The following is a 14685-nucleotide window of genomic DNA, read 5'->3' on the forward strand; positions in this document are numbered from 1 at the left end:
AAGGTTTGAGCACCTTCATTTCCTCACCACCTCTTTTATACTTGATGATATCCCTCTTTAATTTTTGCTAATCTGACAGGTGAAAAAAGACACATTTAATTTGCTCTTCCCTAATCACTAATGAGGCTAACCATCTTTTTATTTATTATATTCTTTTTTTTTTTTTTCTGTGATTTGACCATTCACATCAATTATTGATTTTTCAACTGGGTTTTGCCATTTGTTTGTAAGTGGACAAAATACATTTTGGATGTTAACACCTTGTCTACTCTTTCCCTAGGATGTCCTTGCCTTTTGACTGTCAGACAGATTTTTAAATGGCCTTCCCCCACACAATTGCATGTTGTGAGGTTGTACAAATAGGGCATTAAATGGTACAAGTTATCTGAATCATAATTCTGCGAAAAGATATAATAGAAACCCAGCTTCTAGTCACAAAAGATTCACCTATTCACAAAAAATAGACACCTAGTTTAGAGTCAGCATGAGGTGAGTTTCCATTTTGTTTTGTTTTTATCATTTTTTAAATTAATTTTAGAGAGAGAGGAAAGGAGACGGAGAGAGATGGAAACATTGATGAGAGAGAACATCGACTGGCCGCCTCCTGCATGCCCCCCACTGGGGATCGGGTCCACCTGGGCATGTGCCCTGACCAGGAATCAAACTGGCAACCTCTTGGTGTATGGGTCGACACTCAACCACTGAGCCACACCAGCCAGGCTGAGTTTCCATTTTGAATCTCTGAATTTACAACCTTACCACCGCTAGCTATATGTTATTTTAAAAGCATATCCTATAAATCTGTAAATAAAAAAAGAAACTTTCAGACTCGAGAAACACTGGAAAATAGTAAGTAGCTCCTTACCTGTTTCTTTAAAATTTCAACCATCTCCTGAACTGTGGCTTTTTCCTGTTTTACAGTTTCTATGTTTTGCCTAAAGGGACAATGAAAACATAACTAAAGAGGTAAGCTTTCAAAGTTGAGGTAAAATAGTTTCAGTCCTTGCAAAAATGCCTTAAGAAAATTTAAGTATATGTCTTACCACATTTCTTCCTGAGATCCATTTAATTTCTCCAATTGCAGGTTAGAAACGCTATCTTCTTCATTTAGAGTAGTAATTTCATTTCTCAAAATAGAATTTTCCTCTTGAAGCTTCTCAGATTCATATCTGAAGTACAGAGATTTGAAAAAAAAGTAGTTACAACAAGGCAGTCATCTGGCATCTTTGGAAAATACTTTCTAGTAATTTCCAATGAAACAAGTATTTCATGCCAGTTAAAATGAGGAGTCTAAATTAGTAGTCTCTGTTCTTAGAACTCAAACTGTAACATATTGACTCATTTCTTGCAGAAAGGAAGAGTTTCATGAAAAGACATGAGGGCAGTGTGGGCAAGACACTGCGCGTGGAGACGGGATGGAAACGCGATGCCCACTCCGGCTGCTGGCTTTGTCTGTGGCAAGCATTCTGCTTTGAGCAAATAACTTCATCTATCTCAGTCTCAAGTACTACCTGCTTCCAACAGACAGAAACCATATTACTACGTTGTATTAGCTTTAGTTCTAGGCCCCAAGGTACCTAGAGAAAGAAAATGCACTACATGAGTTAAAGGGCCATACTGAAATATACACAATGTTTACTTTGTGATTTTTTTCCCCCCATTTCATTATATTCTGAGTTTTAGAACTAAAAATCATCTGATGTAAGAAGAGGAGAAACTATATCTAGAATTAAATTATTTTGTTTCATGTCATTAAGATATTTCAGACATGATACAGTATTTCACAAGGTTTTTAAAAAACAAATTTGCTAGAAGACTATTGCAATACTATTTTATAAAGACAAGTGAACAGTGGTTCAAGTAGTTTCATTTTTGTCTTTATTTTCAAGCACATTTATTAGAATCTGATAGCTCCTCGATAAAATGATATGTTCTAAGATAAATTTCTATTGTTTACAGAATATCGGCATGTACCTTCAAGTGGTATAAGGGAAAAACTATAAGCTACAAAACACATTTATCCTATATTAGTATAAAAAGAGTTATCTACCAAGCAAGTTAATAATACAGAAAAGGCATTCATTCTCATATAACATGTTTTATCAAAATGAGGAAAATAACGTTTAACAACAAAAATCTATCCGTCCAAATGAAGTGCTAGAAAAGAGTTAAAGACTCGACACACACTGATGATGCACGTGGTTAAACAGCAAACACTCTCCATTATGCACTTTCACACCTACACGAACGACATTTATTTCCTACAGGGGAAGGGAATGCCTCCTAGGCAAGGTTATTCTACTTGTTAATGTGACAGAAGCAGAAGGAAGGCTACCGTACTGCTCTCTTCTCGAAGACTAACGGGTTAGTTTCTCTAGGTACAGCAAGCAGCAGGAGTTAGGTTGGCGAGGTGCTCTGTGGGGTTCCGTGAAGTTTAGACGGTACATACATTACCTCAGAAGTTCAACTTTCTGCTGCATCTCACTGCACGTGATTTGCAAGTCATGCATCATTGCCTTCAGCTCTTCCTCCTTTCCTCCTTGAGAAGGTACATCTTTTTGCTTAACTAAATTAGTGACTCTCTCCCTCAACTTTCTAGTCAGCTCCTGCAGCTTTTTTTTCTCCAGTTCTAACTCTGCTATCACAGCCTGACGCTGAAAATGTTTGTCCTGAAGGCCTAAGACAGCGGTGTTCTCCTCTAGTATAACTAGGTTCTGTTCTCCAGGCTTCTCTCCGTGAGTCCGGATTGTTCTGTGCAGCCAGGCAATTTTATGTGCTTTTACTTTTTCCAGGGTCTGTGTATTCTCCCGCTCAAGGTACTGGTTTTCTTGATAATGTTCTGTGATCTGGTGCACATTCATGACCTTTGGCGCATGCTCTTCCAGCGTCTGCTGTGGATCAAGTGCCTTTTCCCTGGGTTCGCCGTCCAAGTTCTCTAAACGGGCTCCCCACGGAGGGAAGCAGTCATGCGGCCGCGCCGCTCTTCCTTGCAGCTTCTCAATCTTGCCCTGAAGTCTCAAAACCATTCCGTGCAGCTCCTCGTTTTCTCTCTTGACCTCATCATAACTCTTTTCCAGGCCAAGGAATGTCTCAGTCGCTTCTTCCACTTTCTTCAGCTCATCCTGTAATCGGAAAACTTCTGAAGTGAGTTCCTTGTTGTTTTCTAGGGCTTCATCGTAGTGTGTCTCCAACACTCTCAGCTCCTCTTGGAGACAGTCATTTTCTCTGCTGGCGTCTTCGTATAACAATTTATACTTAGGAGAAGCCTCAGGGATTCTCTCAAGCATATTTAGTTTTTTTTTGAGCACAGAAACATCAAAAAGTAGGTCCCGTTTCTTTTCAGAAGCTCGATCACAGTCTGCACGTAAGATCATTAATTGTTCTTGAAGTTGACAAATTTGATTCTTCAGGTCCCAGGTCTCAGTCCTGATCTCCTCACTGTTTTCAAGCTCGGAAAAACTCTCTATTGATGCTTCAGACTCCTCTATTTTGACTTCCTGTCTCTGAACAGAGCTCGTGCCTGTACTTCCCAGATCCCGGACCTCATCCTCTTGCAGGTCACTTAGGACACGTCGCCTGGTTACACCTTCTACTTGCTTCACTCGGCTTTGCAGTAAAAATGGCTCTGTTTGTTCCATAGAATTTCCAAAAAATCCAGTAGTTGGCTCCTCTAAACAAGATGGCATTACTGACCCTGGCTCTAATTTTTGCAGCCTCTGCTGTAATCTAGAAATTTCAGTAGCCATTTTCACGTTTTCCTTCACTGCTTGTTCGTGAGCTCTCTGCAGACTTAAGAGGACATCTCCATTCTCTTCCAACAGCTGCTCTCCTTGCTGGAGCAGGGACATGGCTCCACTTCCGTCTGCCTCCTCCTCTCCCATTTCCTGGTAGCCATTCGGAAGCCTGGAGGGAGGTGATGCCACCTGCTGCATTTCCTTAATTTTATTCTGAAGCTGGGAGATTTCTGTGCTCATCTCAGCTCTGTCTCGATCTGCTTTCTCACAGGTCACTTTGTGGATGTTCTCCATGGCCAGAAGCTTGGACATCATTTCCTGCCTCTCCTGCTCATGTTCTCTTTCTAGCCTTTCAAGCCGCTGGCTGGTCAGCTGCTCCGAGATGCCTGCCTGGCTCAGGACCTGCTCGCGGTCCTTCAGTTCTCTTTCATGACTGCTTTTCAGCTCAAGGATCTGGTTGGACAGTAGGCTTTGCTGATTTTCAGACACATTTCTTAGATCTTCCAGGTCTTTGAGTAGCTGCTCTCTCTCAGCAACCATGCTATTCAAGTGTTCTTTGTATGTTTTCTCCAGCATCTCTCTCTCCTGGGTCAAGACCAGGGAAGTTGCTTTCTCTCTTTGGAGAGTCTCTTTAAGCTGCTCCTGGGCTTCGGCACACTCCTGGGTGAGCTCGTCCTTCTCAAACTGCCACTGAGATTTCTCCTCCAGGTGTTGTTCCAGGAGCTCCTTCAGCTCTTGGCGGTAGTGCCTCTCCAAGCTTTGCAGAACATTTTCACATCTCTCAGTGGCTTTCTGACAATCAGCCTGAAACTGGGCTTCTATCTGATAGGTTCTTCTATTACACTCAGTTTCCATTTTTTCCCTAAATGTGGTCAATATACAGCATTACTAACACTGCCGTCAATTCCAGAAGGAAACAAACAAACAAAACATTTCCCATGCACAGAAGAAGCTGCCAAGCAAACAATTTAAAATACTTGTTAAAAACAGTTTTCACGTATCCCTCTGTGATTCTCTTATACTGAGAAAGGATCTCATTTCTGAGATCCAAGATCAGCAGCCATTTAACTCATTTAAAAAGAGTCAGTACTTACTTCTCTCTGCATTTAGAAGAAAATTTTAGAATAAAAAATCCTTTGGCATACTCCTGGATGTATTTGTTTTTAGATTTTTAACCAAAAACATAAACTGATATTTCACCATAAATGGTCAAATGCATTTATATTCCCGTAACTTGGGAAATATAAAAAATTTTCCCTTTAAGTATACATTGAAGGATAATAATCATATAAACCACACATATTAAATTAATGTTTTTGCCTCTTATTTAATGAAGTGGCACTGAGGTCATCAGGGTATGAAGTGACAAATCCTCACACATACCTGAGATTTCATGTAAGTAAGGTAAGCATAAAGTAGGGTTTCATAGCTCGGGGAGGAAATGTAACTTTGCCCAGGATCTAGTCTATAAATAGTCTTTCTCAGAAAACAACAGGACTGAACTAGGAAGGAACCACATTTGCAATAAATCTTATCTTCATCTGTGACCTTAAAAGATACAAGTCTGCCCTGGCTGGTTTGGCTTAGCAGTTAGAGTGTCGGCCCGTGGACCAATGAGTCTCGGGTTTGATTCTGGTCAAGGGCACATACCATGGTTTCGGTTCATCCCCAATCCTGGTCAGAGTCGTGCAGGAGGCAACCAGTCAATGTGTCCCTCTCATGTCGATGTTTCTCTCTCACTCTCTCTCTCTCTCTCCCCCTCCCTCCCACTCTATCTGAAGATAAATAGAAAAATATCCTTGGGTGAAGATAAAAAAATAAAAAAAGATACAAGTCTGAGCCCTGGCTGGGTGGCTGAGTTGATTGGAGTGTCATCCCATATACCAAAAGGTTGTGGGTTTGATCTCTGGTCAGGGTGTATATGGGAGGCAACCAATCAATGTTTCTCTCTCGCTCTAAAAATCAATAAAAACATTTCCTTCGGTGAGGATTAAAAAAAAAAAATGATACAAAAGATGCAAGCCTGATATAAGGCGTTCTTCCCTCTTTTAAAAGAAAAACAGGTTCAATAACTCCAAGGTAGGCTTGTCTGAACAATGGCAAAACAGGTGCAAAACTAAAAAAGAATCTAGTATATCAAGCGGCTGCCTTCTGATCCATCAAAGTCTCCTTAACTGACTGGAACTTCTGGTGCCCATGACAGACAGCACCCCAGGTTGCTCCACTCCCCCCATTTTCTTACCTTCCCTCTTGAAGTTCCCTTTGGTATTTTTCCAAGAGCTCTTTTCGCAATTCCTCTTTCTCAAAAGTGTACTTCACCACCAGGCTTTTCAGCTGCTCCAGGTGAAATTTCTCTAGCTCCTGAGTCAAGTCCCTCACCTTCTCTTCTGTCCAGGCACCATTTTGAAGAAGTCCTTCCCTCTCTCGGCTAAAGCTTTCCTCCACCTGCTCCAGTCTGTCCTTGAGCTCCGTCTCATGCTCCAGCCTCAGCTTCTCCTGCAGGAGAGTCTTTTCCTCATCCCATTGCTTTTGCAGTTGTTTTTTCTCCTCCTCGTGTCTGCAGTTAGTCATACGCTGTGCCTCCTGGAGCACCACTGCCTGGCCCTGAAGCTCTGCAATTTCATTTTTAAGGTCACTTATTTGTTTTTCCAAGATGTGCACTTCCTTCTCATGCTCTTGCTTCATGAGCTCCTGCTCCTTTTCACAGGCAGCCTTGGCCGTCTCCAGCTGCTTTTCATAACAGCGCACCTAAAGTCAGAAAGCAAAAGCGCCGCGACGTTATCCAACTCAAGGCCATGGAAACATGATGGAGGCAGAAGTACTTTTTTTTCCTACAATACATTCCTCAGTTTTCCCATTTTGTTTTAAAGTAGCAATTCAAAAACACATTAAATACAGTGTATTTAAATTATACATGGTTTGCTTTCCTTTATTTTAACTTGCTTGAATTTTATTAGTTTCTGAACAACTCTAGTACAACTGATTAGACCTTCATATAAATACCATTTGTTTTCCCCGGCATTCTTTCCAATGGCAAAGTTAGGGGCTTAACATACTTAATTAAATTAATATGTTTATTAAACACCTGCAAGCCTCTTGGGGACACAAAGTTGGGTAAGACATTGTCCCTGCCATCAAGGAGAAACCTGTCTAGACATGGTTATGACAAATACAAAGAAGTATGCTACAAGGCAGAATAAAAAATATAAAAGGTATAGAAAAAAGAGCTACAATGTAACCAGGCGATTCAAAGGAGGGAAAAATTCACATTGGGTGGGGGGGAGTTTAGAAATGGGTTCATGCAAGAGGTAGCATCTGATACAAACTGAAGGGTAAGTAGACTTTCTAGAGATAAGGAGAAATAACATAGCATATAATAGCATGAACAAAAGAGCACAGTCTGATGAAAATCAGCAAACTACCTGGTTTGCCTGGAGGATTAGGCAACTCAAAGGAATGGTAAAAGAGAAAAATGGAAAAATAAGTTGAAGCGACGAGATTAAGGAAGGGTTTTAGAGGCCAACGTTCAGAACTTGTACCTAAACTAAGAGTAGTTATAGCAAAGGGCCTTCTTTTGGTTTTTTATCAAGATATTTTTTAACAAGTTGGAAATGTAATGGCCTTCAAGTTCTACACTTGCTGGAAAATGAAGAGCTTACACTTTTGGAGAAACTCTATGAGGAAAAGGCCTCACCTTTGGCCTATGAAACCATCCTGAGGAACTGGGTTCGTGGTAGCCACCAAGACACAAGAGAAAATATATAGAAAGTGCTACTCTATGCAAACAAAGACTAAGAATCTACTATATGCAAAAGCTAATCAGAACTCAAAGAAATTAGAGAGCAGGATTGATACGAAGGACTTACTTTATCTTCAAGCTCCAGTCTCAGGTGACACAAGTCCCTCTGATGATGTTCCTTCATCTGTTCGATGACCAGCTCTGCTTCAATGCTCATATTCAGTGGATTGCATTCTTCAGAACCAAGCCCTGAAAATACATGAGATCTGTTGACCTTTATCTTTCAATAACACAACTGGCATCTGAAAAGGGACATCTATTAACAAGAGAACAATTTGAGCCTAAGTTTGCCACAGATGAGATCTACTAGGAAACAGTAGAAGCCAAGAGAAGTCTCTTCTGTTTTTGAGCATTAGGGAAAACAAGAACAGCATGAAGGTGAACAGATTCTGTCACATACAGTCAGTGCACCAAACCTTACAGAATCCATCTTTTTGAACAGTAGGTAGGACATAGATGTGGAAACTGTTTCTTTCTTTTTTTTTTATCCTCACCTAAAGACATTTTTGCATTTATCTTCAGATAGAGCGGGAGGGAGAGAGGGAGGAAGAGAGAGAGAGAACTATCGATGTGAGAGAGACACATCGAGTGGTTGCCACCCACACGACCCCAACCGGGGCCGGGGACAAACCGCAACTGAGGTACGCACCCCTAGCAGGAACCGAACCCGGGTCTCTCTGGACCAGAGGCTGATGCTATAACTGCTGAGCCAAACCAGCCAGGCTGGAAACTGTTTCTTAAACATAATGATCTCCTAACAAAAATGCTGTGGATTGAAGTAGTTTGATTAAATCAACCAGCCTTCTATCCATCCAACAAATACTGAGTAACAAATTAGGTAGGGATGGAGATGCAAGATGGCGGCAGAGCAGATGGAAGGTACACTCATCTTCTCCCAGGACTAAACAGGAATTAAAACTAAAATATAGAACAATCAACCTGAATAACCAAATGAAGACTAGTTGAACAAAAGTCTTACAACCAAGGATTTAGCCACATCAAGACTGGTAGGAAGGGCGGAGACGGGAAGAGGGCTGGTTCTGCTCCCAGGGGCAGCAGCTAAGATTCCAGTGGGATATCTCAGCTGTAAGGGTTCCCCCTGAGGAGCATGTGTCTCAACCCCATGCTGGGCTCCCCAGCCCAGGGCCAGCATGAGGCACCCATATAACATCTGGTTGTGAAAAGCAGCAGGGATTCTGTCTGCAAGGAAGAGACAAGAGTCTGCTAGAGACTCATGTACCCTCTTTTTCTTTTTCTTTCTTTCTTTTTAAATCCTCACCCAAGGATATTTTCCATTTATTTGCAGACAGAGTGGGAGGGAGAGGAAGGAGGAAGAAAGAGGGAGAGGGAAATATCGATGCAAGAGAAACACATTGACTGGCTACCTCCCGCATGACCTTGGCCAGGGAACCAAACCACAATTGAGGTACGTGCCCTTGACCGGAATCAAACATGCAACTCTTCAGTCTGCAGGCTGATACTCCAACTGCTAAGCCAAACAGTCCAGGGCGCCAGGTACCCTCTTAAAGGACCAACACACAAAGTCTTGTTTTTTTGTTTGTTTGTTTGTTTTAGTACGTGTTCCTAGCAGGAACTGAACCCGGGACTCTCTGGTCCGTAGGCCAATGCTCCAACCGCTGAGCCAAACTGGCCTCACACAAAGTCTTGTTTGCAACTACTCAACTTGGGCTCAGGGGGAAGGAGGGCAGCGCATACTAGAATCATGTGAGGACAGACAGGGGTTTATGACTCTGGGGAGAGAGCTGACAGAACAGTCGCCAGGATCCCCGTACTGAGCCACTTTCCCAAACTGCAGCCACCATCTCTCTTGGGTAAAGCACACCCTTCTATACAAAGAGAGAATCTTAAAAGCTGCAAGAGAAAGGCAGTTATCTACAAGGGAGCTCCCATAAGACAGTCAGCTGCTTTCTCAACAGACACATTTCAGGCCACAGGGGATTGGCATGAAATATTCAAAGTGATGAAAAGCAAGGACCTACAAGCAAGACTACTTTACCCAGCAAAGCCATCATTTAAAATTGAAGGGGAAATAAAGAGCTTCCCAGACAAGAAAAAGCTAAAGGAGTTCATTACCACCAAAACAGTATTAGAAGAGATGTTAAAGGGTCAAGAAGAAGAAAGAAGGAAGAAGAGGAAGAACAAAAACAAGAGAGGAACACAGTTATAAAGACTCAAATGACAATAAATATGTACCTATCAATAATCACTTTAAATGTAAATGGCTTAAATGCACCAAATCAAAAGAAGTAGGGTAGCTGATTGGATAATTAAACAAGACCCACATGTATGCTATCTACAAGAGACCCACCTCAGAATGAAAGATGCACACAAACTAAAAGTAAAGAGATGGAAAAATATATTTCATACAAATGGAAATGAAAAAAAGCTGGGATATAATAAGTATACCTGACAAAACAGACTTTAAAAAAAAGGCTGTAATAAGAGACAAAGAACACTACATAATAAAAGGAGCAATCCAATAAGAGGATATAACTCTTGTAAAAATTTATGCGCCCAACATAGGAGCACCTAAATATATGAAGTAAATCTTGATGGACATAAAGGGAGAGACTGACAGTGATACAGTCATCGTAGGAGATTTTAACACCCCACTGACATCAATGGATAGATCTTCCAGACTGAAAATCAACAAGAAAATGATGGGGGCCTTAAATGACACACTAGATCCGATTAATTTAATTGATATCCTTGGAGCATTTCACCCCAAAGCAGCAGAGTACACATTCTTTTCAAGTGCACACGGAACATTTTCTACAACAGAACACATGTTAGGACACAAGTCTCAATAAATTTAAGAAGATTGAAATCATATCAAGCATCTTCTCTGACCATGAAACTAAAAAATCAATCACAAGAAAAAAATTGAAAAACACATAAAGACATGGAGGCTAAATAACATTGCTAAATAATGAATGGTTAACAACAAGATCAAGGAAGAAATCAAAAGATACCCTGAAGCAAATAAAAATGAGAGCACAACCCAAAATCTATGGACACAGTGAAAGCTGCTCTAAGAGAGAAATTCATAGCATTACAGGCATACTCAAGAAACAAGAAAAATCTCAAATAAACAATCCAACCTTACACTTAAAGGTACTAGAAAAAGAACAACAAAGTCCAAAGTGAGTAGAAGGAAATAATAAAGATCAGAGCAGAACTAAACAAAATAGAGTATTAAAAAAAATACAGAAGATCAATAAAATCAAGAGCTAGTCTTTGGAGAGATAAACAAGACTGACAAAACTTTAACCAGACTCATCAAGAACAAGAGAGAGGACCCAAATAAATAAAATAAAAAATGAAAGAGAAGTAACACTGACACCACATATCGTATATACAAAGGATTATAAGAAAATATTACGGCCCTGGCCGGTTTGGCTCAGCGGTTAGAGCGTCGGCCTGTGGTCCAGAGAGACCCGGGTTCGGTTCCCGCTAAGGGCATGTACCTCGGTTGCAGTTTGTCCCCAGCCCTGGTCGGTTGTGCGGGTGGCAGCCACTCGATGTGTTCCTTTCACATCGATGTTTCTCTCTCTCTCTGTTCCTCTCTTCCTCTCTCTCCCTCCCACTCTACCTGAACAAAAAATGGAAAAATGTCCTCGGGTGAGGATAAAAAAAAAAAAAGAAAATATTACAAACAACTATATGTCAACAAATTGGACAATCTGAACAAAATGGATAAATTCCTAGAAACATACAATCTTCCAAAACTGAATCAGGAAGAATCAGCAAATTTAAATAGATAGATTATAACTAATGAAATTGAAACAGTAATAAAAAAAAAACTCTCAAAAACAAAAGTCCTGGATGGGATAGCTTCACAGGTGTATTTTACCAAACATTCAAAGAAGAACCAACACCTATTCTCAAACTATTCCAACATATACAAGAGGAGGGAAGACTCCCAAGCTCAGTATCCTAATTCCAAAACCAGATAATGACACTACAAAGAGAGAAAAATATCATATTATCAGTTGGGCTCCATCCTTACACTACAGTAAGGCGATAGACTTAGAAACAGAGCAAAGGTCTTAAGGCCTCTTTCTTTCCCTTCCCCCATCCCTTATTTATTCTAGAATAAACAGGTGAGGAGAAGAATGACTTTTATAAGGACCTCTACTCTTATAACAAGTAGCAGTAGACAAAACTGTTTATAACAGAATTTATTATGAGCCCTTTCTGAAATTCAACCCCACACACTGGAATAAGGAGGCAGTAGACCAGGAGGGAGGAAAAGAGCTGATAAGAATATAGGAGGGTTAAGAACTCTGACTTCCAACCTTGCCCCTCAAAATCTTCCTCCAAGGCACAGGCAACCAACACATTTATTGTATTTGTTATTTTACAGAAGAAATAAAGACATTTAGGATAGCCAGCATAAGAAAACCAAATTTTGTGGCTTCTGCCTGGCCCACTCTCCAAAATCATCCTCATACCAGTTAGGTACTCAAGAGAGGAAGGATTCGCCAACAGCTCAGTGTCTGAAGTCGAACACTCCCGAGGACTGAATTCTCAGCCTTGTAGACAGTTTTTTGTCCTTTTTTTTTTTTTCTCAACAAAGCAAATATCCTTGTGGTTTGATTTTTCCATTCCTTTGTTGTTGCATATCAAAATGAGATACAAATATTCTCTTAAAGACTTCAAGAACAAATGAAAACACAGACCACAAGTGAAATAGCTCAAGAAAATAGTATTGCCAAAAGCTTTTTCTGTTGTTATTATTGCCAAAGTCTGTCCATTTTACATTCAACCATGATGTAAAAGGAAAAGTCAAAGGCAGAGCCTCTGAAAAGATGGGTCTGAATGGCTTACCCTGGACAGGCTCAAGGCAACCGCTGCTAGCATCCAGTTCTTCTGACAGCGAGTTCTTCAAGGGAAGCCTGAAAACTTTGCCTTGTGTACGATATTCTTCCAGTTCCGACTGGAGTTCATCCACTTGGTCTTGTAATACCTGCAGTTTAAAAACCAACACAAGTCTTAGAGGTGACACCAAGCAACAAAAGAAAGAACAGATAAATTAAACATCATCAAAATTAAAAACTTTTGTACTTCAGAGGATACCATCAAGCCCTGGCTGGTTTGGCTCAGTGGTTAGAGCACTGGCCCACGGATTGAAGAGTCAGGGGTTTGCCCTGGACGGTTTGGCTCAGCAGTTAGAGCATCAGCCTGTGGTCCAGAGAGACCCGGGTTTGGTTCCTGCTAAAGGTGCGTACCTCGGTTGCAGTTTGTCCCTGGCCCTGGTTGGTCGTGCGGGTGGCAGCCACTCGATGTGTCCCTTTCATGTCAATGTTTCTCTCTTTCTCTCCCTCCCACTCTACCTGAACAAAAAATGGAAAAATGTCCTTGGGTGAGGAGTGAAAAAAAAAAGAAAGAAAGTGTCAGGGGTTTGATTCCTGGTCAAGGGCACGTACCTCAGTTGCGGGTTTGATTCCTAGCCCTGGTCAGGGTCGCGCGGGAGGCAACCAATCGATGCGTCTATCTCACATGGATGTCTGTCTCTCTCTTCCTCCCTCCCTCCCTATCTAAAAAAAAAAAATCAATGGAAAACTATCCTCTGGTGAGAATGAAACAAAACAAACAAAACATAAAAAATAAAAACAAAGGATACCATCAAGAAAGAAAAAAAAAATCTACAGAATGGGAGAAAGGTTTTGCAAATTACATATCTGATAAGGGACTTGTAACTAGAATACATAAATAACTATTAAAACTCAATAATAGCCCTGGCCAGTTTGGCTCAGCGGTTAGAGCGTCGGCCTGCGGTCCGGACAGACCCGGGTTCGGTTCCCGCTAAGGGCATGTACTTCGGTTGCAGTTTGTCCCCAGCCCTGGTTGGTCGTGCGGGTGGCAGCCACTCGATGTGTCCCTTCACATCGATGTTTCTCTCTCTCTCTCCCTTCCTCTCCCTCCCTCCCACTCTATCTGTACAAAAAATGGAAAAATATCCTCGGGTGAGGATAAAAAACAAACAAACAAACAAAAAAACCTCAATAATAAAAAGACAACTAATTTAATTATTAGGCAAAGGACCTAAATAGATATTTCTCCAAAGAAGATATACCAATAAGCAAATGAAAAGATACTCATTAGTGATCAGGGAATGTAAATCAAAGCCACAATAAGATACCACTTCATACCAGCTAGGATGGCTATAATAAAAAAGACACACGATAATAACTATGGGCAAGGATGTGGAGAAACTAGAACTCTCATACTAGTGGAAATGTAAAATGAGGCAAACCCATTGGTAAAGGTATGGCAGTTTCTCAAAAACTTAAACATACAGTGATCATATGACCCAGCAATTCCCCTCCTTGGTATAACCCAAGAGAAATAAAAGCATATATCCACACAAAAACTTGCACACAAATATTCACAGCAATGTTATTCATAATCTTCAAAACAACCCAAATGGCCATCAACTAATAAATGGATAAATAAAATGTGGTATAGTCATATAAGGGAATATTATTTAGCAACTGAAAGAAATAAAGTTCTGATACATGCTAATACATGGATGGATCTTGAAAACATGACACTAAATGAAGCAAGCCAGATACAAGGGACCACATATTGTAAAATTCCATTTATATGAAATGCCTAGAATAGGTAAATTTAGAGAGACAGAAAGTAGATTATTAGTTGCCCAGGGCTAGGGTCATGGAAGACTGTATAGCAAAGTGGAGTGGGAATTTCTTTTTGGGTGATAAAATGTTCTAAAATTGATTATGATAATAGTTGCACAATTCTGTGAGTATACTGAAAAACAACTGTACACCTCAAGTGGTAGAAATGTATAGTTATGAAAAGCTTTCAAAAAAATAAAGAAGTGGATGGATTTGGGGAATTTTTGGAGGTAGAGCTGACAGATTTTACTGATGACATAATTAACCTTAAAGACATACAAAGAAAACACCTCTACTTGATTAGAACCAAGAGCTAAAACTTAATTGTAAAAGCAGCATAAATGTTTCATTTCTTTCCTCAAGATGTGTATATATATTTCCTGAGAAGGCAGACTATGAGCATCCTCAAAAGGAGGTGATATTTACCTAATTTCTGCACAAGTACAATGTTCACCTAAAGCAGTGAGAACTCAGTTATGCTTACCTT

The 14685-nt window shown here is 40.5% G+C and overlaps 1 protein-coding gene across 11 annotated transcripts in view; it reads right to left on the reverse strand.

The window, feature by feature from the left end:
• Positions 1 to 14685, reverse strand: part of NIN (ninein) — a 111566-nt gene that overhangs the window by 28733 nt on the left and 68148 nt on the right. For 10 of the 11 annotated variants that reach the window (XR_004960331.1, XM_036268450.1, XM_036268486.1 and 7 more), the window contains 6 exons: positions 12385 to 12523; positions 7601 to 7722; positions 5977 to 6482; positions 2455 to 4596; positions 1044 to 1169; positions 866 to 935 (listed from right to left, as the gene is read on the reverse strand). Coding sequence is in view for 10 of the 11 variants with exons in the window: in XM_036268450.1 (XP_036124343.1) it covers positions 866 to 935; positions 1044 to 1169; positions 2455 to 4596; positions 5977 to 6482; positions 7601 to 7722; positions 12385 to 12523 (3105 nt within the window). In the remaining variant the exon portion in view is untranslated. The remainder of the gene's footprint in view (positions 1 to 865; positions 936 to 1043; positions 1170 to 2454; positions 4597 to 5976; positions 6483 to 7600; positions 7723 to 12384; positions 12524 to 14685) is intronic. The other variant, XM_036268523.1, reaches the window with a different exon arrangement.

The sequence above is a fragment of the Molossus molossus genome, unplaced genomic scaffold (assembly GCF_014108415.1).
Source record: "Molossus molossus isolate mMolMol1 unplaced genomic scaffold, mMolMol1.p scaffold_m16_p_1, whole genome shotgun sequence".
Taxonomy (NCBI): domain Eukaryota; kingdom Metazoa; phylum Chordata; class Mammalia; order Chiroptera; family Molossidae; genus Molossus; species Molossus molossus.